The sequence below is a fragment of the Syngnathus typhle genome, linkage group LG11 (genome assembly GCF_033458585.1).
Source record: "Syngnathus typhle isolate RoL2023-S1 ecotype Sweden linkage group LG11, RoL_Styp_1.0, whole genome shotgun sequence".
Classification (NCBI taxonomy): Eukaryota; Metazoa; Chordata; class Actinopteri; order Syngnathiformes; family Syngnathidae; genus Syngnathus; species Syngnathus typhle.
In genome coordinates, this window is record NC_083748.1 from 4,533,259 (window position 1) to 4,560,558 (window position 27,300).

General features: G+C 40.9%; 2 protein-coding genes across 3 annotated transcripts in view; both read right to left on the minus strand.

Annotated features, from left to right (window-relative positions):
- Positions 1-1,303: 1,303 nt before the first annotated feature.
- Positions 1,304-19,643, minus strand: pparg (peroxisome proliferator-activated receptor gamma). 2 transcript variants are annotated; one of them, XM_061291114.1, is made up of 9 exons: positions 19,173-19,643; positions 8,044-8,334; positions 7,683-7,849; positions 6,725-6,863; positions 5,738-5,937; positions 4,385-4,502; positions 4,088-4,272; positions 3,592-3,835; positions 1,304-2,751 (listed from the first exon to the last, which is right to left on the minus strand). In XM_061291114.1, exons 1-9 carry the CDS (start codon positions 19,252-19,254, stop codon positions 2,504-2,506), a joined length of 1,674 nt encoding a protein of 557 aa, XP_061147098.1. In that variant the 5' UTR covers positions 19,255-19,643; the 3' UTR covers positions 1,304-2,503. The 2 variants fall into 2 exon arrangements, with proteins under 2 accessions (XP_061147098.1, XP_061147099.1); XM_061291115.1 differs by lacking the exon at positions 19,173-19,643 and adding an exon at positions 18,799-18,994.
- A 1,869-nt stretch (positions 19,644-21,512) lies between these two features.
- Positions 21,513-27,300, minus strand: part of syn2b (synapsin IIb) — a 32,295-nt gene continuing 26,507 nt past the window's right edge. Inside the window, exons 6-13 of the mRNA XM_061292403.1 lie at positions 26,886-26,948; positions 26,563-26,705; positions 26,395-26,469; positions 26,207-26,309; positions 25,141-25,323; positions 24,981-25,047; positions 23,104-23,815; positions 21,513-22,875 (exon numbers count right to left, since the gene is read on the minus strand). Coding sequence (XP_061148387.1) covers positions 22,719-22,875; positions 23,104-23,815; positions 24,981-25,047; positions 25,141-25,323; positions 26,207-26,309; positions 26,395-26,469; positions 26,563-26,705; positions 26,886-26,948 — 1,503 coding nt within the window. The 3' untranslated portion in view covers positions 21,513-22,718. The remainder of the gene's footprint in view (positions 22,876-23,103; positions 23,816-24,980; positions 25,048-25,140; positions 25,324-26,206; positions 26,310-26,394; positions 26,470-26,562; positions 26,706-26,885; positions 26,949-27,300) is intronic.

The window sequence follows — 27,300 nt, forward strand, 5'->3', positions numbered from 1 at the left end:
AATTCCAAAAGGGTTATTTTCCTCTGCACTATACTTTCTCACGCTGCCATATACTGTCCCATGTGACATCTTGAAAGCGCTCCCTTGAAAAAAAGAAAAAAAAACTACTGTTTGGCACAAAATGACACACATCAAACATCAACACTTGGGAATAACATGAGCGTCAAACAGGAGGGCGATGGAATTTTTCAGTCTTCATTCCCATACATGTAATCCAATGAGAGCCAATACGATTGTGCCGTACAAAGATAATACGTACTGCCCACAGTATTCGTTTGACCTATATGTTTTGACCCTCTCATGAACTATAGCGTAATAAAATGATGAGAGACGGGAAAGTGCAGGAATAACGACAGGAAATGGAAAGTATTGCAATATCAGGAAGTGTTTGGGTCACTATCATTTCACATCAAAGGGTGAGTCATTTGAACTGATATTACTTTTAATGAGTCTTATTTAACACGGTTTAATGTATTACTTATATATATGACTTTTGAAAAGGCTCCCGTAATAGCAGGATGCAACTAATCAACTGAACTTCCTCACATACGTCTGCCACATGGAAATTTTCATTTATTTATTTTCACTTTCATGTAGTGTTTCTAAGCTGTCTTTCAGATTTTGATATTGTAAGAATGTTAAAAAGTGGGAGTCAACTGAAATTTGTCATGTAATGTAAAAAACAAAAAAACAAACAGCAATTTGTTGCTTTGTTCATAACTATTACTTTTACTTTATTTTAGTTGTATATTCTTATTAAACATATTTTTACACTTGTAGGATGCCAAAACACCTAAAAACATCAACTGTGCGGTTAATATACCTTAATTGACCCTGGAACGAAATATTATCATTTACTTTTTTCTTCACACGCTGTCAAAGTGTGTTGAAGGCATTTTAACGTAGTTATTTAAATGGAAGATGGTTACAAAATATGATAAGGCTCTGTGTAAACTTGTGTGTGTGTGTGTGGTCTTGTTGAAACGACCTCACAACTAATGTGAACATCCTCAGATTGACCCCGACGGCTGTCATGTGATCCACCCCAAACACTTCCACCTCACCTCTATAGATGACGCGTAAAAAGCAGCAAAACAAAGAGAGTTACGTAAATATATAAATGTAGTTTTGAACTCTACAAAAAAAAAAAAAGGAGTGTTGCAATCACACCACCGGGGTGTGTATGCATTTGCTCGCGCTGATGTCACCATCATAAAACACGCTTCCAAGATTTGAGCTTCTTATCAAAGCTCTTTTTGGAAATGTTTTTGCACTTCTTATGCAATGTTCCACAGGAGAAAAGTTAGAATATAATCTTGATTTATTTACAACAACCAATCAGATCCCTTTATCTGTGTTTGTATCTTAAAGAAAACATCACAACAATCGATCGACAAGGCACGGTTGAAACTCTGCATTGAGTCAAAAATACTTTGAACAAAAAACTGTATCCATATAAATTGGAATATTAAACAATAGGTTTTATATATGTACAGTGGAACCTCCAAAGTTGAAACCCCAGAAGCCAAACAACAAAATTCAAGCTGTAATGGTGTGCAAATATATTATGACTTCAATCTAAGAAGCCTTTTCACACTGCACTTAGCTTTCTTGGCACTTACTGTACGTATCAGACAACCAGGAAGTCACAGTTCGACTTTTCCTACTGCTTGCTCAAAATCACTCCACCATCTCCTCCTGTTCAATGCATCTTCTGATGTCACCTTTGTATCACATTGTAAAAAAACTTGTAAGTCAAGTCACTTGTATCTCAAGGCACCTGTTTGTATTATATTGCTCCCCGTGTCCAACCCCCAGAAAGAGCAGCACAATGTCAAATAAATTGAAGTATAAAATATTAATGCAAATACTGTTAACGGTTTAGATTCTGTTTGATTTTGATATTTTGGCACGCTTTCATACAATACAGTAGTGCGTGATAATAAAGGCCATTACAAACATATATTTAAAATAATATAAAACATATTTTTAAATAGAATAATTGATTTTTTTTTCCTTTTTAAAATGGTGGTTCTGAAACAGGAGCAAGATTGAAGGTTCCACTGTACAGTATGCTTAATACTGTGCAGCCAAAGGCACATGGCGACACGTTCATCTTGATTGTCAGCTGACACTGAAAATATGCGACAGTAACTAATCTGATTGTCTCATCGCTCAGATGTAGCTGACAAGATGGCACCTTTTAAGTTATATTTGATCATGACATCAATGAACATCATGGAGATTCTCGTGCTTTGTGTGTGAAAGCGTGTAGATAGACCGCAGACAAACACGTCGTGTGGAGTTCACAGTTCCATTTGCCCTCCCAGCGCAAGTCCATCCAGCCTGCCAATCGGAACTCTCTCGGGTCCAAATTCAAACCGCACGCTGCGGTTTTGCAAGGCTGAACCACGGGAGGGATGAGTGTGCACAGTCTAGACTCTTGACCTTCCCGTTCCGGCTTGTCTCTTTCTCAATCGTCTCTTGTAGCAACCTCGCATTTCTAATACAAGTCCTTCATGATCTCCTGCAACAACGGGTGCAGTAACATGTCCACCTCGGTTTTCTTGAGCAGCTGGATGAGATGCACGTGGTCGGTGACGATCTGCCGTAGGTCGGTCATCTTCTGGAGCAGCTTGGCGAACAGCTGCAGGGAGTCCGGATGGCTGACTTTGAGCTGCAGCTCCAGGGAGTGCAACACAGTTTCCTGGAGCTGCTCGATGGGCTTGACGTTCAACAGGCCCGGACGGTCTGGGCAACAGCACAGTGGAATGGACACGTGGCCGTGGTGGGGGGGGAAAAAAAATGAGTACACAATGTTATGAATGGTTGATAGGATGACGCTGCACATGGCTTGACCATTGTTTTTTCTGTAATTATTTCAATTGTGTATGTATGGATGAATAACTCAAATGATTCTTTTTATTTTTATCTAAGATGCGTGTGAAGGGCAACTATGAATACTTTGGGCCATAAAAGTCTCTATAAAATAAATGAACAGATTATTCTAGAAATGATCAAATTATCTTTATGTCACAGCTATTTAAGTTAATAAGTGACTTAAATGTCGGAGTTGCCTTCTTATCGGGTTCAAGGACTGACCTATACCATGACGCTAATCAGCACCATTACTCAAAATACTTTGGATTTGCCCTACAAATGTTAAGCCAAATAACCGTTAATGAAAATCGTAATGTTTGTGTATGTCTCAGTTGCTTTGCTTTTAACACTCCTAAAGAAAAACTTTGCAGTGACTGGACATCTTATCACCTTGCCACACTTTTATCGACTAAACTAAATTTTACAATTATTATAAATGTGACTAAAGATTTCCACAGTATGATGAGAGGAATTCCTCATTCCCTTTCCAACTGTAACTATTCGAGACGGCAGACTTCATAAGGCCACAGACAACGCGTGAGAGCATTTGATCAGGCCCGCCATGCAATTCTCAGAGGAAAAGTTACAATCCCTTCATCTGCCCTCAAATATCTAACCCAAAATGCTTCAATCATTGCATCATATTTTTTCATGAATGGCCCTCAAAGGACTTCAAAACTTCCTTGACGGAAACAGTTGGAGACCCCTTACCTCCGCTGAGGATAATGACGGCCAGAAAGAGCGCCATGTCGCTGTCGTCCAGCTCTAGCGTGTTGAACTTGACGGAAAACTCAAACTTGGGCTCCAGTAGATGGCAAAAGGGCTTCCGGAGACTCTTGAGGAACTCCCGCGTCATGAAGATTTGTCCGTAAGCGATCAGGGTGCCGTCTTTGTTCATAAGGGGCGCCATCATGATGATGAGGACCTCTATCACACCGTACTTGAGCAACGTCACCTGGGAAGATCAAAACAGAACAGAATAGAATCCAAATAGAGATTGGGGAAATTCCAGCAGCAAAGTGGAAATGCACTGGAGTCATGATGCATATGTAGTAATGATTAATAAATAAATATTAATTAAAAAAAACTAATAGATGAATGAATGAATGAATGAATGAATGAATAAATAAATAAATAAAAAGAAATAAAAAGAAATAAAAAGAAATAATAATAATAAATAAATACCATTGGAAGCTTTGCTTCTCACCTGATCATTGAGATCCAGGTCAACAAATCCCGGGATGCTTTTGGCAAACTCCGTCACTTCTCTCACAGCTTCGGCCGAGCGTGACTGGCAACTGTGGAAGAAACGCAGCTCGACGGCGTTAGTCGTTCCGTGGTCCGTGACGCTCGTCATTCCCACGAAGCTGTACTCCGACCCCAGAAGAGCACCTGCGTATAAAAAAAAAAAAAAGGGGGTGTACTATTCTTTGACTCTACTTGTTTTGAAAATTTTTCTTTGTGTGACTTTGCTATAGTAGGTGCAACCCTCAAAGTGACTCACCTCCATTTGTGGAGGAAGGAGGGGACATCTGCTGATGATGTTCCTGAATGGGCATCTGCCTGCAGTTGATAAACTGCTCCCCCTCCGTTAGAGACTTCATGTCATGGATGACAAAAGGCTGCAAGACACGATAGAGTCAAGACAAACAAATGAATGACTGAAGGAATGAGAAGCAGATTCACAGATGACCCAATGACTTTAACCCACTGTTCAGGAACATGGTGCTCGTTAAAACATCACCACAACTGGCACTTAGTCAGTGTAAACACAAACGAGACTCAATAAACCCGGGCACCAAACTCCCGGTAGGCAGTTATTGCGCAAATTAAAGTCGTCTCACAATGCAGGGCAGACACACTTTTTCCTCCACTCTCTCTTTGTTGTTGTTGTGACTCCCTGTCAATTTTGATTCAAACTAATTTTCAAAAACATTATGTTGAATCTGCTCAAGCAAATTTTATTAAAAGTTTTAGAGAATAAGCACAGTGAGACTCCCTGCAAAAAACAGATGATTGAGAACCATTTGGCGGCTATCACTGTCACCGACAGTCATAACAAGCTAACTGACGAGCCTTGAACTTGACAGAAACAAGCAACAGATAAAGCTTCTGTTACTCTTGCTTCTCTGCTACCAAACTGAATAATCACTAACTACACAGGAATTCACAATAATCACGGCTGCATGTGCATTTAAATCATCTTCACTGTTGCAATTCTGAGGATCGGTTACAATTTAGTGCTCAAAAGTTCAGTTGCCATAGCAACGCCACATCACACACATGATTAGCATAACAGTCAGTAATCATTGTTGCATTACAATAAATTTTGTTTACATACAACAAAAACAAAAGTTATGACTGAACAGTGTGTTCTGCCATCTGGATATAGATAAAAACAAAAAAACTTGTGCAGATCCATGTTTTCTGTTATACAGCGTGACCACTGCATTGTCAGAGCCAAGACATGTGGAAACCAGTGAGAACACTTGTCGATTAGAGCAACAACAAAAAAAACCACTTAGTTGGTACACAGCAAGTTGTGTAAAAGTGCCACACTTGCACTAAGTGTTTTTTTTTTGTTGTTTATATATTTCCGAGGACTTCTAGCCTTTCTGTGACACTTGCAGCTTCTCTATTACAACCTGCTGAAGACACAAATTTTGATGTGACACAAAACTTAGAGGCCACATCCCATACGAATCTTTCCAATGGCAAATTGGATTCATGCATTAAACACCTATTTTTGATTTTTGCCGTTCAGTTCAACAGCAGGTTCTACAAAATAGTACTAATACACAATGTCCCATTGTAAAAGTATCGTAGTGAAAAATGTAAGACTGAGAGCGCCGCTTACCGCATTGTCTCCGGTCTTGCCAGAGAGGATGGCCCTGGCCTTGGCCTTGGTGAGAGGGAAGTACTTGAGATAGGCCTCGTACAAATGTTTGGCCAAGGCCCTCAGATCGGCCGCCTCCGGGTGAATGTGCTCCATGTCGGACGAAAACTCCGCTAGTAGTTTCTCCTTCTCGGCTTGGGGCATCCGGCCAAAACGAATAGCTGTGAAATGACATGAGAAGAGAGAGAAAAAAAAAAAGACAACACGGGAACTTGTTAGAAGTCAGACAGATACAAATCACAACAATCTGAATTGTAATTTGGAATAAAAGTGCAAGTAGTGCTGAACAGGCCATTGCTCTCCCTCATGGTAATGAAATGGTGGACTTTCCACTTATGGCCGCAAACATAAATAACGTGTTATGAAATAACATAAATAACATGTTATGAAACATCTTATGAAACTCATCTCAGTGTCAGTTTGTTTTCTACTTTCTATGTACACGTTATGAGTGTGGCATATGCAAATTAAATTACATCATATGTTAGAAAATCTGGCCTTAATGCATATTTAGTACGACAATGAAATGTCATTTATCATCCCTTCATTCAATTCCAAGTAGTTGCGTGCAACTGGGAGGTGAAAGGCCACCACTTTTCGAACCAAACAACTGGGCACGGAGCCCACAACGGTGACAAAGCAAATCAGAGTCAGTCTATTCACCCCGCATGTCAATTATTCATTGCATCAAAAACAATACAGCCTTGCACATACACAGAAGAAATGGGATATGGAGTGATGATGGCGTTATATATGAGAGACGGGTGCATATCAGAAGTTATTATTAAATTAAATACAAATAATAAAAAGACCAAATGTGGCAAATTGGAGTTGTGACTGTAAATAAAGCTACATGCCAAATGTTAAAATTGGGCATATTTTGAGTAAAAAAAATAATCCCTCACATTCCCAATTCCAGATAACAGAAATAGAGGGCAACCAATTTACCGTTATGGGACATGCCGACGTTCAGGCACTTCTGAAAGCGACAGTACTGACATTTGTTGCGGGATTTCTTGTGAATGCGACAGTGGAGGTCGCAGTGATCGTACACCAGCTTCAACCTGATGGTGCGTCTGAAGAAACCCTTAAAAGACACAAAGAATTATTATGGTTGCGTTTTATGTTCTTGGTTCAGGCATCTAATTGAAAAGGTTCATGTGATTAAATGGGGGCAGCTGTTTTGGTTAGAAACTGAGCAGTTGACTCTTAAATGTGCAAACAACAATATGGATGAAGTGAGAATATTACAATTTCTACTCGTTTCCTTATGGGAAACTGACGTGTCTATTAGAGGGAGACATTTACTATACTTATAATTTCTTTAGGAAATACGTCAGCGGTCATGATACTTTCTGGTGGGACACATTGTATTCAAGCCACATTCTTCTTCTTCCTAGGCAGCAGCTGCTCTGTCTTTTCTTTTCTTTTTTTTTTAAATCATGTGTTATTTAAAGGAGGAGGAAGTTAGGGGGGGGGGGGCGGTGAAACCCCACCTTATTAAAGAATGTTTTCTTTTTTAAAACAATTAAAGTGTTCGCCTCCTTGGCTGACCTCTAGTGAGCCAACCCCCCCCTTGAGACTTAAGAACAATGACTCTTCCTTACAGTATGCCTTGGAACGCAACAAACAATGTCATATTTTATTAAACAATATTAAACTTGTAAACAATGTATACAAAAATGGTGCGGGGCTAGATGTATCGATAAGTGTGTTAAAGTGGGATGAGACTAATTTGGGAAGAAGATAATTTAAAAAAAAAAAAATTCACATGATTTTTTTTTTAAATGAATAGATGAACAGTTATTTTAACAAATTAGTTAAAAATACAGTCAAACGTCCAGAGTCACAATCTAAAATCTTAGGGATTTTGTTTTCACTCTTTTCTTCCTTAAGTGTGTCCTACCTTGCATCCCTCACAGGCATGGACACCATAGTGAAACCCGGAAGCTTTATCTCCACACACCCGACACTCGATGTTGAGAGCGGCTGTAGACGCGTCGTCCTGGAGCTTGGAGAATGGCGGACTGTCAGTGTGTTGAGGGGGTGACTCTGGCTCCAGCTTGATGGAATCTGTCGGCAAGAAGTTTGGATGTATCAAAAAAAAAAAAATCTACATTGAGCATCAGGGCCTGAACAACATTTTTCTTACAATTTTTCAAAACTGCGCAGTGCACATAAAAAAGCTGGAATGGAACACACATGGCCCCCAGGCCGTATTTTGGACTCCCCTGGTTCACGCAAATCAGGAGTCAGTTATAACTTACTGTGCAAGTCTGCATGAGTCCTGTAGCTGTGCATACAGGTGTAGTCCAGGTTGGTGAGGTGGTCGTCGCCCTGTGGCGGACTGGGGTCATAGGCCACGCCGACGGACGTCATGGAAGACAAGAGCGAGGGCGACAGGGAGGAGGACGAGGATGAGATGGAGGCGTAGTCCAACGTGGTCAGGTGCTTCATCTCCAGCGAGTGGGAGCTGTCATCTAGCTCGGGCAGATCGGCGGCGTTTAGACTGAAGCCCACGGGCCAGGCAAGGAGCTGCTGGGTGTCCACCATGTCTGCTACAGAGACAGAGAGAGAGCGAGAGAGAGAGAGAGAGAAACGGGGGATCATTGACGTGTTCGCCGATACAACAATTCCGTGTTTACCGCATATGTCCTTGCTTCAAAGAAAAACAGCAAAAAAGAATGTAAAACATGGAAGAAAGAACAAATGTGGGGAGAGGGGGCGGCTGGTGAAGAGATAAGAAAATAAGGAGGAAGTGTCAACTGGGAGATGTGGACATACTCACATGCATGTGGTGCTAACGATGCATGTTTTGTGTCACGAACAAAAAAAAAAAGTGCATACATAAAATTGAAATAGGAGTATTGGACTTCATCCCTGCAGTTATCCGCTCCACAGGGAGCTAGTTTGGGACACAGTCGGAACAAGACAAACCTCCTTTTGATGTTCGGGTGGCTTGCTCAGGAGTTGCCCAAACCAAGAATACACAAACAGTTCGTGACAGTGGCCTGTGAAAGAAGTCACTTATCTAGCGATGTGAAAAGAACAGCACTCAAGTTAAAGGCTGATGATTTTTTTTTTCATCTGCTTACTTTGGAAGAAGACTATAACGAAAAGTGGTTCCGGAAAAGTGATATCTCATGAGAAAAACACAACTCAATAGAGAGTGACAGTAAAGCGTGCAGCTTTGAGCTACAACTCTTCATATTCCAACACAACCTAAAGCAAAACAATGCAAACCTGTTGAGAAAAGTAAGCTTTTGGAACCCGTTTGGCAATTTGTTCTAACAGGACCATTTTAAAAATTCAACATTGGAAATAGATGATGTGATGACGTCATTTGTTTCTGATTTGAGGAAAAAATTGAAAGTCCACAGTGGCCTATGAAACTATGAGAGCGTGAAATACAGCGATGAAAGATTAGAAATAATCAATAGGAGCATACTACCTACAGTCTGAAAATAAACTTCCAATAAACATTGCTAAAAAATGCCTGAATGGACACCCCCCCAAAAAAACAATGAATGACCTGAATTATGTTACAACTAAAATAAGACGACGGAGGTTGTGAAGCTATAAAAATGGATCGCACAGCTCTGGGCTGGGAAAAAAAAAAAAAACATCCTCTTTTGTCAATTACCTTATTGTTTCCTTTTTTACTGCTTTGGAATGCGGCAACAAGGTTAGGACTACTTGGAATTCACATCACAGTGACATTGTTGGAGCTTTGTGTTTGTGTGCAACTTTCAGCTTCCATCACCTTGGAAGCGACTTCTGGGAAAAAAAAAAAAGCAGACTATTTATAGCTGGAGAAAGCGGGATATTTGTCCATTTTTAGGCTGTCGGCCAAATCTGTACTGAAAATAGACACGCCCGAAGTTTTCAAACATGTTTGGGGGATAGAAAGCTTCAATATGAGGAAGTCACAGCATTGCAGCTTGAGAATCTCGTTAATCACATGGCAATCATAACAACCTTTGCTGTTCATGAGTCCGTGACCGCACGATGCAACGAATGAATGAAACGTGCGTGCGTCTGCGAGCAAACACACTGTCAAAACATGAGTGTGGTTTTGTCGTTTGTGAGTGTGTCGCGCCAGGTCTTGGCTTGTCACATGTCAGAACTGGTGCACCTTGTAGGAGGACTTTGTCTATGTCATGACATCACATAACAAAAAAGGCCAACGGTCAAGGCAACTGTCACCATTTCAGTGATACCTTGACTTACAAATTTCATTTCATTTCAATCATTTTAAGTTAAAAACTATTTGTGTTTTCAAAAAGAATCCTGTCTCTACCTTTTAAGCCATAACGCAAAATGGCAGTTGCAAAAATGACAACCTGGTGATTTCTTTTATTTATTTTCTTGTCAGAATTTCACAAAATAAATAAAAACAATTGTCTTTAACAACTCAAACAGTCCAAATCAGCAAATTGCTCCATCTTGCTGGAGTTCTGCTCTCTTATTCTACCAATCGGGTCTAAATTTGACTTCATTGTGAACAAAACAAACCACGCCGATCCAGAATTACGATTAGAGACTGAACGGCTTAGATTTTTGTCATTGATAAATTCCCCCTGGGTGTGAATGTAGTAGGTGTGGTAGTTGCCTGTGTCTATGTGTCAGCCATGCATTGAGAAAGGGGTGTAAACGCCACCCACGCATACATTCAACCATGAAGAAGGAACAATATAGACACACAGGAGAGAAGTTGACACCAAAGCCAGATGTGTATTATGCAAGGGAGACAAAAATGAAGAACCGGTTTTGCAGCATTCAATACTGCCCTTATCGCCTCACCTTTTATAGTAAAAAAACAAAAACTGTTTAGCCCAGACAAAAACTTAGCTCTATTAAGAGGCGAGCCATGAAACTGACAAAGAAATGTATATCTGCCACACCCTGTGTTAAATCACAAAATATCACCAAAACATTCATCATTAAACATTGTTAACTATTTTAGCCCTTTGGCCAAAAATGTTCACTTTTTAGCTTGTATAGTAAAAGTGAAAAGGTTATTTCTCCCTCCCTTATATGTTTTGTTTCCCACAGTAGGTGACAGTTTTCAATTATTAAAATATTAAAATATCTTCCAAAGACAAAAAAAATGGCTCTACGATCTGAACCATTACATGTGAAAAACATACCCACCCCACGAAAAAAAAAAATCAGGAATAATGCAAAAACCTTTTCATTACACTGCTTTCCAATGAATATGGCATGAGAAGGGAAAGTGTAGCAAGATGTGGCACTTCCTCAAAAAAAAAAAAAAATCACGCTGCATGTGGTTTGTAGTGACTAAGCCTCTTCTGCGTCAATCGTTACCTCTGAAACAACTCAGCGTTCTAATTTTTGCACGGTCAGTCCGACATGACACAAGTGTCCATCGTTAAGATGGGGGGGAAAAAAAAAGTTTAACTTGACAGCCGCTTCATTAGGTACACCTTCACGTGCTACATCCAAACCAACCTGGCTGACCTTCTGCCACAACAGACAGACTGTTATTTATCAGTGTCTATGTCATATTATTTTATAATGATGTCTAAGCAATTTTAAGAGAGCCCATTAGTGGCTGTTGTTAACTTCAGGCAACTTAACCTGACAGGGTTTTCCCTTATCCACTCATGATCAAACATCAGTGCAATAGAAAAAAAAAAAAAAAATGTCTGGGCTATCGAGCACCCACTTTCTCTGTTGGTACTAAATTCACTCCAACGGGGTTCAAAAACTTGTCAGGACGTGTGGTTTGGAAACCACCAACAACATCGCCTCGGACTGAAACTGTGCCCCGACTGTCTGATCTCTTTATGTTTCCGATTGGTGTCATGTTCCGAAAAGATCGGAAAGCGGAGGGCGACACGGTCCATTGGAGGTCGGGAAGAGGGGGAGGACATACTGCTTTGAAAATGCGCAAAAAAAGGAGTGTAACATTGTAATCACACAAACGGGAAGGATGGTCTAAACTTTAAAAACTGTCATTTTGTATTTCTTAATTGCAATGACATACAGGAATGATACGGGATGTTTACATTGGCAGTTGTTCAATGTTATCAACAGAACAGAAAAGTAAGAATGAAGACAAGGATTTTAAAATAAATGTATGATACACGGTTTTTAATAGTTACTCCGCTAGAAGGTTTTTGTTCTTCATTATCAATACATCAAATAATTTGCTGGGCTGATTTTGAGTGAGGGGTACACCCTGGATTGGTCACCTGTCAATCACAAACCACCACTCACACTAATTGGCGAACTTGTTAACCAAGTCATTCATTTGCACTCTTAAGTTTGTTTCGCAGGTCAGTCTGCTCTGCTGCATGTTTAATCATCAACAGAAGAATTTCTGCACATATATATATATATATATATATACACTCTAGAATCAGCAGCTTTGCAAAAACAGAGCGAAATCAACAAATTAAACAAGATCATAAATTTGTGTAGATTTCGTGGAAACCTTACCAGACCATCTGCGTAACATGTCAGTGAGTAAGCTGACAAATGAAAACATGAAATCACAACAAGGTGGAATGAGGATAAACTGTATAAAAACAGTAGCTCAAGCCCTACAATGACATAAATGACACACACACAACCACACGCATACGCACGCACGCACACACACAATGTTTCACTCACCCCGTTTGTCCTTATCAATTTAGTGTTCACCATGAGCTCACTCGCCAACAACTGACAGTGAAGAAGTTTGCATGCCTGCGTATGTGTGTGTGTGTGTGTGTGTGTGTGTGTGTGCGTGTGTGTGTGTGTCCGTGTACGCAGTCATGCTTTTCCTCAGGAAGTGATGACCGATAGAAAGGGAACTACATACACACACACACACACACTCCCCCACACACATTTTCTCTCCCTGACAGTCTGGGCTCAGCAGAAGTTCAGACAGCTCAGCATCATGTGCTCAGGTTATGACTCTGATTACTGATCTATAATATAAGCAGTGTGTGTGTGTTTGCTGCATGGCCTTACACAATGTCATTAAATGAACAAACGTGTTAAAAGAAAAAGGGATTTATATCCTAAAAATGAAAATGTTAAAAGTGCAAGTGTGGGCGAGAAGTGTCAGACATGAGATGCAGCCAACTTCCTGTCGCTTTGGTCTGACAGGCGACCTGACGCTGCCTCTCTGGTTGCACTTCTCTCCCCCCAATCTCGCAGTCACTTGGTGTCCGTGTGACAGCGGCGACCTCTCAACATACAATATCACGACACTGGAGACTGATATGTGTCATTTTGAAATAATGTCCTGCTTTTTGAATAAAGAAATGGATATTAAAGCATGTTTGGCATCTTATTCATCGATTAATTGACGAAATAAATGACAGAATCGTTTTATTGTCTTCTTTACGGCTCTCAATTTGTTTAAGTGCAATGTCTTCAATTGACTTCCATTTTTACGACTATTTGTTTGTGATAGACAGCTCTTAAGTTTTCATGTTAGTTTGCCCTCTAGCAAATACAAATCATCCAAATCTGAAACTGAGCTTGGACATTCGGCCATTTTAAACAATGACACTTGAACAGTAAAAATCTCCCAATAAATTTGTGGTGCATTACAAATAATGTCAGCGTATCCAATCCAGATGACCTGATGTGAACCCAAACTGATTTTAGTATACAGCAAAAGGAAAAATATTTACTTTTGTCAATTTGAGATTTATTTGCTTTGTAAAAAAACTCTTGTGTCATCTATTTGATTAAGCAAGTGACATATGACATACGTAAGTGCCAAATGAATTCATTCTAACATTATAAAAGTAACTTTTACATTCAGCAGAGGAGTGAGAGGAAATATTTAGTTATTATGAAAAGCTGAACTTTTTAAGGAAACATAACTCGACTAGGCAGACGGTCTGTCATTGGTGTGCCGCTGTCAATCATTCACACACTTTTTTCTTTTATTTTGACACAGAGGGGGCAAAGATGAACGCGTATATGTAACGGCTCAACAACAAGGAGACTGTAAGAGCACCTGGACTGATGTTTTATCGCTTCAATTTATTGTCTCGTGAACTAAAACACATTTCCATTGTCATAGGGCGGATTGAGCTTTCCAGGTCCAAACACACACACACACACACACACACACACATATACACACATGTGACTGGATCGTAAGGTGTGTCCTCAGGACCGCGGGGTTACTGAAGTTCACCTCCTTAATGCAAACAAAGACATACGAGGACGCAGAAGGTGCATGCATGGGCATGTAATGTGAAAGTGTGGCTAATACTGAACAACTTGTTTTGTATTTGTATTCTATTTTTCGTAAGCATATTTTAGTCGAGATCATCACAAGTGTGTATTGGAGGGGTCGGGGAACAGTCTTAAAGAATTTGGCAAGACTACCTGGACACTGCCTCAGAATTGACATGTGTGTGTATGGGAAACGGTAATTTTCACAATAATTTGAGGACGTGAACTTTCTTCCAATTCCTTTAAATAGTTATGAGTTAATGGTTGATGAGTCCCTTGAGTCACAAACACTTCCTTCGTGGATTAGGGGAAGGAGTGGCGCACGTCGTCAAGGTCACACACAGACACACACACACAGTCGCAAAGAGAAATGGCCTTGAAGACTGTGTGTGTATTGTATACAAAATGTATAGTTGAGCTGAGGTCACAAAAGTTCAATTCAGGTTGATTTTGAGCTGAGTCTAATCCAAATGCTACAATGTCTCGTGATGGGAAGGAGTGAGATGAGATAACGTGGCAAGAATGGCCTGAGGTAGAATACGGGAAGGCTCGTGCCTTGGTTCCTCGAAATGCTGAGGAAAAGATGCGAGGGGGCTGCGTCCGCAAGACAATAACATGGCAAAAGATGACGTTAACTAAGCAATGGGAGTTGGAAAACACAAAAGTTCAAGGTAGATGTCAATCTGAATCAGTTGACCAAATGGACTTAGTCCTGAATTGACTAGAACCGTCTCCATGATAAATCGATATTATGCGGTTAAATTACAAACTTGGTGACGAGCAAAAAATGAATCCATTTTGTTACGAGGTCATTCCAGGCCATTCAAGAGAAATCCACCAAAATCACGTTACGCCACAACTTTACCTGGTCTAAGGTCTAGTCACCAAATTGTCAGGTGTGCCGGATTATGCTCTTGAAGAACCTCAAGAACAGATTCGCAGACACAATAAATTAGACCCGTTGGAGCACAAAAATGAAGATGCCGAAAATATAGCCCCCTTGTCTTAATTACAGATATCACCGTCAAGAATGTGAACCCGTTTTCACAAAAATGATGCCAGATTTGAGGCCATGATAAAATACATCAGAATAATACATCTCACAAATTTAACTGACATCTTGGTAAATTTGCCATTGAGTGGCTAACTGTCTAGCCAAAGACAGCTGGGATAGGCTCCAGCTCATGCATGACCCCGAGCAGGGCAAGTATTAACCGAGAGATGTCATGCATCTATGGCAACTCACGCTTCAGTAATGCCGCGGGCACACAAAATCTCGATCAGTCCCAGAAGACACATGGGGTTTGACCCAATCAATGCGTGATTTTGAATTATTGTATTCCCATAGCGAGAGGAAAGTGGAACAAAGGCTACTGTACTCTGCTTCTGTTGAAACTATGCTAAAGTCCACTGGTAGAGAAATACTTCACTTTAAAAACATATTTTCATGTGGTTATGACACCAATTGATTACTGACATTGTTGATGCATTTCTTGCTTTATCATTTATTTTTATACGTATATCAGAACTAACCGGCCTCAGAACAGGCATGTAAAAGGGGTGTTGACTTTTTATGTCCACTATATGTCAGGACTGTCATTAAATGAGGACCCTTTCCTTTCCTTGCTGGCTCTTTCCTTTGGAAGTCAGTAGGGAGCTTCACTTGGAAGGGGCTGGTGGGCGTGCAATTACCTAGAGGGGGAACTCCAAATCCACTGGCCACCAGTAAAGATGTTGCCATGTCTGTTCCCTGTTATGTGGCCCCTTCAGAATCTAAATTTTAGTTTCCTTGGCTGGGAAATGGTCAAACAGGGAAGCTATTATTATGGTACTAGAAATTTAATTCCACTTTTCCAAGAAAATCAGCTTTGCGGGGTAAACTGATGTAAGAAGACTGGAATTGGTTACATGACTAGCCTTTGCTGTTAATAATTACATCCAATTTAGAAAAAAAATAATAATAAATAAATAAATAAAACTCCGACCTTAAACCTTCACTAAATCAATAAGCTCTTAATGCTCCCTGATAAAGTAAATCAAAGGTTGGTTTTCCGCAAAAACTGTCACAATTAAATCACGGCCCACAACTTGTCAGCTGGCGTACGTGTTTGTTTGCATTCTATTAATCTTGCTTATCTGCGCTGTGGAAGAGATAGAAATGCAAATATGTCTAGTGAACCACGCCATGTGAGGTGGCGACATCAACATACGATGGGATGCTATCTGAGGCACTCCTTTCGTTTATGACGGCGGAGCAAAGTCTCAGTCATTCACTCATGCCACACTCACGCTACACACGCAAACACACGGACACACACAAGGCAATTTTTTTCAACCCACGCTAATTACAGAGGATTGAGACTGGTTTGATCCAAATTCACGTTTATAATTGACCCGCAATGAAACAATATGATATTTAAAACAAAACAAATCTCCACAAAACGCCATGCTAGCCCCGTGGTGACCATCTGCACGTGCCCCGGCTGGGTGCCCAGGACGCTGCTCACACGTTTGCCTGCTTTGTGATGTTTTCACCGATTCACGACCACGGTCCATTGGGCGCCGTTGAACTGGACTGCCCTTACACCTGTCGATGGACCCCGTGGAGGCTATTTTGTGTGTTTTGGGGTGTTCTCTTGTATTGGGGGTGCTGGTTGGCCGCTGTTACCTTTTTTCCTTTGGCTTTTAGCTTTGATTTGCTTTGATGGCTTTTATCTTGAGCACTTTCTGACTTTCTTTGTGGCGCCGTTATGTGGCAGCCTTATGAGAGTTATTGAGTTGCGCTCATGCCATCCGTGTGTCTTTTGTATTATTAAGATTGAGATGGCGGCGCCCCAGTTGGCTGCGGCTGCTACGGCTCTCGACGTTCCTTTCCTTTGTTGAGAGCCGTATGCGACGAAATTTCGTTTTGTGTGCACCGAGTGCTTACAAAATGACAATAAAGTCTGTCTAAGTCTAAAAAGGCTGATAAAAAATCCAATTCACTGAAAATGTTTCTATTTTTTTTTCAAAATTCAAACTGTTGTATTAAAAACTTAATACAATTGTCACACTTTGTAGTTATTGAACTAATAAAGAATTTCAACAAATCATTCGGAGTCCTTTAACCTCGTCTAAAAAAAGATTATTCCTCAGTATGTATAATCAGTTCCCCTAATTTAAAATAGACCTGTTACATCAGTGCTGAAATGTTCAGTTCAGTTTTTTTCTTCTTAATTATTCTGACCAACACCCAGTAAAATTTTCCATGAATGTGAGCAATCAACTTCTTCTTTGTTTACATTATTACAGGATACTTTGACTACAGTGATAATAAATCTTCGGGCAAAAAAACAACCATTTGTGTAACAATGATTGTTTGATGTTGCTGCTGATGTCATCTTCAATGGAAACGGTAGCGTCATTTGGACCAATTGTCTGTTTTGAGCTGTGCAAGTTTGAACGGCTCCTTTTCTACTTTTCACAAAACACCTGCCGGTCGTTGCGACACGTTCTGGCAAAATGAACGCAGTTGTGTAACAGCGCCACAACAGACTGGTTTAAGTGCTGCTGCACTAGGCAAAACCTAAGAAAATGAAAATTCCCAAAAATCTAAATTCCATATTTTATACAGGCTGGTTGTTTAGTAATTTTAACATTTTCAACTGTCAGAGAAATGTCAATTTTCCCCAAGCGCCAGCTTCCATCTACTGTAAAACTATTCCTGTAAGGGTCTTGCAGTTGGCTTGCAACCAATCTAAGGTGAATCCCATCTCTCGCTAACAGTCAGCTAAACTCCAACAAATCCGTCATCCCAGTGAGAACAAGCGATGTAGAAGATGAATGGACAGATGGAGTTACATTAATCCAATGAATTTTTGTTTTTTCTCTTCTGGGATTTTATTTCACCTTATACCACAATCTTTGAAGCTTTTTCCTTCATCAAGTTTGCTTTGCCAGGACTAACTCCAGAGTTTCTTTAGTTGAATTATGCAAACACGACACTTTAAAAAAAAAGAAACACTTGAAATATTTCACCATTTTACAAACTGCAATCTCTAACTGCATGTTCCATCTGTAGATATGGTAGATATGGAAGAGATCCTCAGCAAAATATTTGTAGCTTTAACACACATACCTCAGGACAAAAGTTTCCAAAATGTGGAGAAATCACTGCTTTTGAAATGTAAAAATATGCCCCATGTCTTTGGCAGTAACTTTGTGATGAGGGTCCTTGTCATATAAACCTTGAGTGAATTAAGAACTCTGATTTCAGAATTTCTCAATTTGATCCACCTCAACTGTCCCTTTTTTTTTACTCTTCAAATGTATTTTCTTAATTATTTAGGGCAGTCCTGTTTAATCGTGACTTTCCTTCTCACTTTCTGAATATAATGATCTGGAATTTAATTTTTCATTTTCAAATCACAAATGTGTTTTAGAAGGCTCATCGGTGGATTGTTTATTTCTTTGTTTGATTTGTTTTTGCTAAAATACCATGCAAAATTTGGGGTCCCAGAATGGTGACAGGTTGATGGCCCCAATGTTTGATAGTAGCAGTGTCACTGAATAGGTGGCCCTGGTGTTGTGAAATATTTTCAAAAGCAGCACATTTCTGGCATGAAGGCAAAAAAAAAAAAAAATCACCACTCTCAAGTGACTCAGCAGATTTCATGCATATCCACATTATGATGACTCATGATGACTAACCAAACACTTTCAACAAAACTGTTGAAAAAAAAAAAAAAAGATTGCGCAACATCTCCACTATATGACAGATAATTGAATCGCATGAACGTGAAAGAGAAACACAAATAAAGCAAACTTACCTAAATAACTACGATCAGCTTGATGGTTAAAGTCTCTGCCTGGTGTTTGCATGTCAAAGTCACGTTCAAAGTATGGACCAGGAGCACCTGACTGGCTGCCACTGGCGCGTCCTTTAACCGCACCCCCCAGACACCCATCACCGCCACCCACCACCCCCGTATCCCGGTGGACGCCTCGCCCAACCAAGTGAGTTGCAGACGGGTAAAGCCACCCTGAAAGTTCCGCTCGGTTCCGTCAAAAAAACTTTCCCCCAATACAATCAGAAATCACAACCTATTACGCCGATGTACAAAAAATAACTGACCCGGTTTTATTTATGCATGCATTAAAATCTGCTTCCTCTTTGCTTCCCCGTGGAGCTCCAGTTCCTCACCACGGTGGCTTCTCCCATCTGTTGCCGCCTCCACTGATCCGACTGCCGGCCTCTTGTCAGCCTCTGCCCCTCCTCTTCGCATACATCTCGGGGACGCCGTGGAAGCGCCGATTGCACACGATTACACAACAGGCAGTCGTTGTGTCCCGCCGATGTAAATCTAATTAAACGAGTTTGGCTCGTTTGCTCCGGGTTGGCTTTTCAAGTTGTGAAAACTCCGGTACTGGGAACCTTTACTGATAAAATCTTAGTGAAGACACTTTTTAAGGTATTTGGGAATTTAGAGGTAAAGTTTTCAGTCTAATTGTAGGAGTCTTGACTATTTACTTCAACAATGGGATTGGAATAATCCGCAACAGTAATCAACAACAAAAAAACAATATTAATATTTAGTACTCGTCCACTCTCCATACAGTTCGACGGATTGGAATTCATTTCACGTGTTCCCTCGAGAATATTTTGCTGTCTAATCTGTAATTCCTGTGAATAAATCCCAGTAGTTTTTCTTTCCTGTGGGTGTAATACTTTGGTATTCTAGTGTTCCATCATTTCCCGTTTGCACAAGACTCGCCTACGCGCCTTTCAAGTTAGGCAGCATACACGCTTACCAACACAAGGCCCAAACTTGAGCATCCCTTCTGATCAAAGTCACCAAAGGCTTGATTTTCGGACGCCTCTAACATATGATCCTAACCAATAATCCGATGGTGTGGGGTGTGTTAGGAATGATTTCCTCTCGCTTAAATGCTCGTAAACAGTCAAGACCAAGTATTGTAAACCTGTTCAATACTACTAATCACAAACCTTCAACCGCAAACTGCAAAAAAAAAAAGGTAAACCTTAATACTTACGATCATAAACCCTCAACAATCTACTCTACTCGACTACTTTTTACATACATATATTTATCATAATAATTCAATTCCATTATTTATTTATTTTTGTCCAAAATGGATGGATTTTGACTTTGATATATAGTATGTCTCACATATCCTGCTAGTCATCATTAGCCACTTAGCTACCATGTATGCTAGTTCCATTAATCACAATTGCTTTTCGTCATGTAGCCTCAATAAAACATTTCCACATGCGCATGTCGCCATCTGGTGCACAACTGAGCAGGTACCATCAAGTGTGATTTCATCTGAGAGACGATGGAGTCACATCTTTATTAACATGAATCATCTGTACATAAATAACAGGGTCATTAGTCACCAGGTCATGCAAAGCACTATTTTGCGGTTACAAATATAAACAGTCACTACAAAAAACAAAATTTGTTACTAGATTACCATAAATATATAGCCTCCCAAAAATAAATAAATCAATCCATTTATTACAAAATAAATCAACTCCTGAGATGGCACATACAGTTGGGTGACAAGTGGAAGTTAAAAACAACCTGGCATCATCTCAGTCAGCCATGATGGTAGTGTTAACAAATCCTAAAATGACATACGGCAAGGCTTGGATGTCTTATTATTTCCATGATTAAATACTGGACCATACAAGACTCATTTCTTTCCTGCCTTTTTTAATCCTTTTTTTGCCACCCGTCTGTGCATACAGTACATCCATCCATACGAACAAACATTCAAAAAATAAGGTTACCTGTTGGCAAGGGATACACAGTAAATGACACGTTGACAAACAAGCGCACACTAAACAGAAGAGGATGCTGTCCGGGTTGCCTTCAGGTCTAGTCCACTCTTAATGGTCTTAGCACCCTTTGGTCTGGTTTGCTCTGGTCGGACACATTCTTATACTTATATCGTCATTTCAGATCAGGTCTTATATTTTGTAGTTTCATTTATACTTTGTAGTTTCATTTATCTTGTGTGCACCGTTGTTCAAATGAAAACCAACGGAACTCTACTGAAATGAATTGTAACCCATCTAAGCCTGAGTATGAACACAGGCTACTCGGAGTAATTCAATTGTGGTTTGAAATAGTTCGGCAAATGAATCTGGTTCCACCAAACTTAGGTGCGGTTCAATACAGCTCAAGTGTGAACGCCAAAGATATGGATCAGCGTTAAAAAAAAGACAAAGAACTTTGGTCACAGCATTTGGAATGGAAGACCTGCACCGGTTTATTGGTCAATGACGAGTTAGCAAATCTCACCAGTAGGGGAAGAGGTTAGACTAGATTAAAAGGAACCAAAGGTTGAGTGAAAGCACCCTTCTTCTTCTTTGTCATTTTCATCGTTGATACTGGAAAGTCGGTTCTAATGTAAAGGAATTTCAAAGGGGAAGATGTCGAACAGATACACAAGTCTCACATGTACGTTCATATTCATGAAGATAACAGGGTGACACCATTCAACAGTCAGGTCTGGGTTTGTCTGTGGTTCTGGAAACGGAACACAACCGTGGCAAATATATGTTGAAAGAAACAAAAATGCCCATCTGGCCCATCTGGCCCATCTGCGTTTTAGGGTGTGGAGCTTAAAGGCGAACAGTGAATTGGAAACCCTGGTCTTGCCCCTTTGTTTGTAAGCAACTGATGAATGAATTCCAAGACGACTCAGGTCTGCACAGCGAACAAACAAAGCTGCAACTTGAAAACACGATAAGGCTACAACATCGAGAGAGAGGCAACGAAAGGCAAAATTTAACACTGATAGAGCTCCTGGCAGACACTCCAAAGGTCATGGCGCGACCTCTCGGAAGAGCCATGCAGACACACGCGCGTGCACACACACATACATACACACACACGGATAAAAGATCGCAAATTTCTTCACGTCGATAGGCAGTCGGCAGACGAGACAGCAAGGCTGGATTTACATTGGTACACATAATGTCTTTTTTTTGTTTGCTTTTAGAATTACGCACAAGTTTTACTGAGCGGGACCAAATAATGGGTTTACTGCGAACTACGAGGGAAACCATCAAGTATATCACAAGTAGTTAAAATGCTTATAAATCCAGCCACTCACGAAGGAGTTATGTCACCGATAAAAGCTATTGGTTTGATAGCCTGTGTGTGTATTAGAGAGAGAGAGAGAGAGAGAGAGAGAGAGAGAGAGAGAGAGAGAGAGAGAGAGAGAGAGAGAGAGAGAGAGAGAGAGAGAGAGAGAGAGAGAGATACACAGATATGTGTCGTGTGTGTGTGTATGTGTGTGTGTGTGTGTGTGTGTGTGTGTGTCTGTGTATACTGCATTTATACTATATACATTCTGTAATATAATATACTTTCATATAATTCTGTTTCTTTAATGGGCTTTGGAAAAATAAAAATTATTCTGTAATATGCTGTGCTATTCTATCTAGGGTATATCAGTGACATAACTCATCATTCCATCTACTGTGGCACAGCGACATGCAGTTAACATCCGGGCCAGGGAGCATCACTATTCACTCGCACGGACATGTTGACTCGAAGGACGGACGGACGGACGTCGGGGGTACGGCACACTTAAATTTGAAAACACACATACAACGTCTCAGACTGCGTCACATTGAAATGTCAATCAAGTCATCGCTGGCCAATGAGGAGTGGGAGAGGGGAGTAAATGAGGGCAGAATGGTAGAGGTCGGTGTCTAGTCAGAGAAAAGGCTGGCGAAAGACTTCCGGATGTTGCGAATGGTCTCGGCCTTGGCCTCTTCTTGGCCGTCGCCGCCTCCGGAGCCGGACACACCGCGGAAGAAGGAGGAGTCGCTGAAGGCGTTGAAGGCATTGGTCAGTGACTGGGACTTACTGGGAACGGTGGAGAGAGAATGGGAAAGGAAGGAAGGGAGCAAGGATGGATGGAAGGGAGATGGGAGATAGGAAGACGGGATGAGGAAGGATGTCAAACATTGGGAAACATTGTCACATTAAACAGAGACACTCGGTCGATAAAATCTACCACTACACTAGAACACACCGTCAGATTAAATAGAAGACTTAGCACGGGCGCTAGTGTGCTGACAACAAGGCTCTTACTTGAGCAGAGGGTGGGTTTTTGGCTGCTGGTCCTCCAGGGGCTCAGCAGGCTCAGCGGCAGTTTCAGGTTCTGGGTCCTGGGACGTGGACGCAGTCTTGGCCTGAGGTTGAGCCTTGGCTGGAGACTGCACTATAGGTGGGGACTGATTGGCTTTGGCCGGCGACTGGACCTCTTGCGCTGTGTCGGGTGAAGAGGCCACCTCTGAGGCCTCGGCAGGCGCTGGGTTTTGAGGGGCGGATTGAGGTTTGGGTGAGGCTCTGGGGGCAGGTGGCGTTTGGGGCTTTGGCTGCAGCTGCGGCTTGGAGTTCCTGCGGACAGGAGGGATGGGCTTGGCGGGCGGGGTGGGTTTTGGCGGCAGATCCTTTGGTTTACCCGGAGCTTGGGCCGGGGAGCCCGGGGGTTGGGGCTTGGGCTGCTCCGTAGTGGGAACTGAAACTGGGGAGCCTGGACCTGCCGACTTAGCAGGTGAAGAAGGAGACGCTTTGGCAGTGGAGGAAGCAGAATCTGGAGCGGGTTTTGTGACAGAGGGTGCTCTTGTCATGGGAGGAGGCCTCTGCACTGGAGGCTTTGTGACCGAGGTGGACTTCTGGACCGGGCTTGGCTTCTGGGACTGAGCTGGTTTCTGGGCTTGGGTGGACTTTGATGGAGGCTCAGAAGATCTCTTATTTGTTTCTGATGATGACTCCACACTCTGTGGTTTGACTGATGCACCTACAAATGAACAAAGAAATAATTACATTTACTTTAATTTTACATTGTCTACATTTACTCTGTAACATTTACTCTCTTACATTTATTTATTTATTTATTTATTTATTTATTTATTTATTTATTTATTTATTTATTTATTTATTTATTTATTTATTTATTTATTTATTTATTTATTTATTTATTTATTTTTTTTTTTATTTATTTTTTTATTTAATTTTGTATGATTATAGCAAAAATAGGAGTTTCTTATCATACTATTATGACTTAATTATGGACGCCGCCCCCCCCCCCCCCCCTTTTTTTTTTTTTTTACCGTGTGGCCATTTTCGGAACAAAAACAATATAATAAAAGTATTTGAACAGTAAAAAACAGAAGAGGGCAGTAAAGCATCATATCAGAAGATGACTGCTTCAAGTTTTCACTTTTAATTATGAAGATAACTCGTGGCCAACGTTAAAAAGAATGACATTTGATTAGATTTGTTTCCCCCAACTTATGGATGTTTATGTCTCTGTAAATCTAATTCTGTTTCCGGGAGTCAGATGATGTATGAGGATGAGCAAAAAGCAATTACTGTACAGCGTGATGATGCTGAAAGTGAACAGTGTGCGCTGATAGAAAAGAATAAATATGAGGTCAGCTGGAATAGAAATGCAATGTATGCTGTGTTTTCTTTTAAAGATATTTGCATTATTGGTTATCTGATTACGAATGCGGCCAACATTGAATTTGCAAAATTGAATTTGAAAAATAACACCTATTTTAGGTCATCTCTACACCGTTTGTTGACACATTATAAACTCGAATAAAGTTTCTTATGATTGTCGTTAGAGATATACAATAATACACTGTTATTAGATAGCATTACTGTTTTTTCCTTCAGTATTATCTTCACCCACCACCAAAATAAAGTTTTCCATTCTGCAGCTACATAAATATTGTTATGTACTACAAACCTTTTTCCACTCGTTCCTTTTGCAGTATATTAAATATCACACCATCGCCGTATTGCAATATTATCTGTCTTATCTATATTTGTATCAGCAGGGTCTCGTGGAAAAACGATATCGGCATCACAATATCAATACTATGAAATAACGCGGAATGCAAATGTGTACAAATCAATACTGATCATTCATTCGTGGAGGGCGGTATTCACAGAACCTTGAGGTTGAGGACGTTGGCCGGTGGTTCTGGTTGCATCAATCGGTCCGTCTTTAATAGCTCCAGTCTAGCAGAGAAGAACAAAAAGGGATAACAGCCAGAGGGAATGGAAAAAAAAAAGTATTTTTGTACTTAATGGTGTGCAGTGTCACTCCTCTACCTGTGGGGGCGCTGCTACTGCAGCAGTCGTCTTTTGGCCTTGAGGAGAGCGAGCAGGCGAACGGGAAACAGCGGATGTCTTGGCAGCAAGGGCTTGGGTCATTTTCGCCAGCACCACCTCAGATATGAGCTGGCGATCCTCCGCCTGGTGATCGCCGACCAGCTGCATGGACGAGCCCACCACCTGAGAACACACAAAGGGATAATCACTGTCCTTCCCTTGATAAGATGGTGGACGGATATAAAAACAAACACAATGATGAAGGAGGAAATAATAGAAGAAAAGGTCAACCCCCCAAGAACATACACTTACATTCTTATGTAGGATGAATGGTTTGCTTTGAAATGCAACCGCAGCAACCTGGTGATGAGGAGGTGACTCCTGGTCTGCAAAATGTGTGTGCGACTCCATTGTGTCATATTGATCTCATGTTCTTCTTTTCGATTGGTCTCTCCGATTTTAATTGATTTCCCCCCCCCTCGCACTTTTCATGCCTCATTTCCCCACCGAATTTCCTTTACAATTTGCTGCTGGTTTAGATGTAATGACTTGTGCTTTCAGTGCCTGCAATTATTGCCTGTGATGCCTTCATCTTACCTTCCTTTTATTCTGGTTTTGCTTTTTGCAGGCTACATCAAAGGTTTTATATCTTTCACATGTGAGGCTCTTATCGTTTTTATTTATCTTATGGGGAAGGTTGAAGGGTGTCTCAGCAACACAAAACTATTGTGTAAAGTGTGCTATAATACTTGATCCTTGGGAAATTTAAACAAAAGTGTCACAGAAAAGTTATTAATACACATGGGAGCTGTTTTAAAACCTGGACAAAAAAAAATCTGTAAGGTTTGACAATCAATTCAAATTGTGTTTTGCAGGTTAAATTCAATTATTTTTTTCCCGAGCATTCAATCTATTGGTCCCAGTGGCATAAATTAGGCCAGGCATGCTAAATTTAAATTTTCCTAGACCAAATTCTTCCCTCTGATACTGCGCACACATTTTCAACCAGCCAGAAGATATAAATATACTCAAGTGGTGCAATTAAACCCAAAAACGTTTCCCTCACCTCTGTGATATAGTCATTGCCGTCCTTTCCACATATGGCCTTGACAGCGCAGATATCCAAGGCGCCGAAAATCTCGGAGCAGGTATCGACCCACAATTTATACCTGCAACGTGAAAGGATATTTTGACTTAATATGACATAACAAAACGAATCGCACCCCACGACAGCATTTCTAACGCTGCTCTCACTTGTCAGTCATGGCCACTTGCTCCAACATGGCCGAGCCTGTGTTGCTCTTCCAATTACCAGAGATGGATGTACGCCTGTTAAAAGAGGAAGACAGAAGGACACGGTCACATTTCTAATGAATGTCAGCTCCAATTGTGTGTGATGTCATCATAACGATCTGAACTTACATGTACGCCTTATAGTCAACACCGATCTTCTGCACCCTGATGTCGTACTTGGCGTCTATAAACGGCTCCGTCGTGCAGTAGGTCTGCGTGATGGCCACCACGCTGGCAATATCCTGGAAGTCGCTCACGTTGTCCACTTTGACCTGAGAAACACGTGAGGTGTACGAATTAGTATGCGTGAAACATTTTAACACCGTCGGCGGTGATGGATAGCGCAAGGATGAATGTTGACACGGCAACTTCATTTGCACAATCACAACGTGACAAGACTACGTTGGTGTATGTCAAAACAAGAACCCAGTCAATCTTAAAGAATTACTCGCCTTTCCCATTCCGGAGTGGGCGTGTCCGATCTTTACCACCACCGGGAAATTTGGCGTCGTCATCTGCAAAACAACACAACAGTGCAAAAGATAATCAATATGATTGCAGGCTGTGCTGCCTTTTGACTTCGGTAATTCTCTTCAGAAATTTTACTTGCTTCATGTTTGTTGACCTTGGCTTCGGTATGTGAAAAACATGCTATTGGCTTGGGATCAGGCTTAGCCTTTATAAAATATTCAGTTTGTATGTTTTCAAAACATTTTGCTTGTTTGTAGGCCTCGCTCAGTTGACTTTTGCCTTGTGTAAGTGAAATGCATACTCGATTGGGTTGTGATCAGGTGAATGATGCAGTAGGAAATTCTTTCTGATTTACTTCTGTCCGACATTTTGTGGTATGGTTTGGATCTTGGGGAT

Coding starts and splice junctions, on each gene's coding strand:
- pparg (XM_061291114.1), bottom strand. CDS start 19,254: ATGCGAAGAGGAGGGGCAGAGGCTGACAAGAGGCCGGCAGTCGGATCA. Junction 4,273..4,384: donor TCCTTCCTCCACAAATGGAG/GTGAGTCACTTT, acceptor TTTTATACGCAG/GTGCTCTTCTGGGGTCGGAG. Junction 2,752..3,591: donor CGTCATTATCCTCAGCGGAG/GTAAGGGGTCTC, acceptor GCTGTTGCCCAG/ACCGTCCGGGCCTGTTGAAC.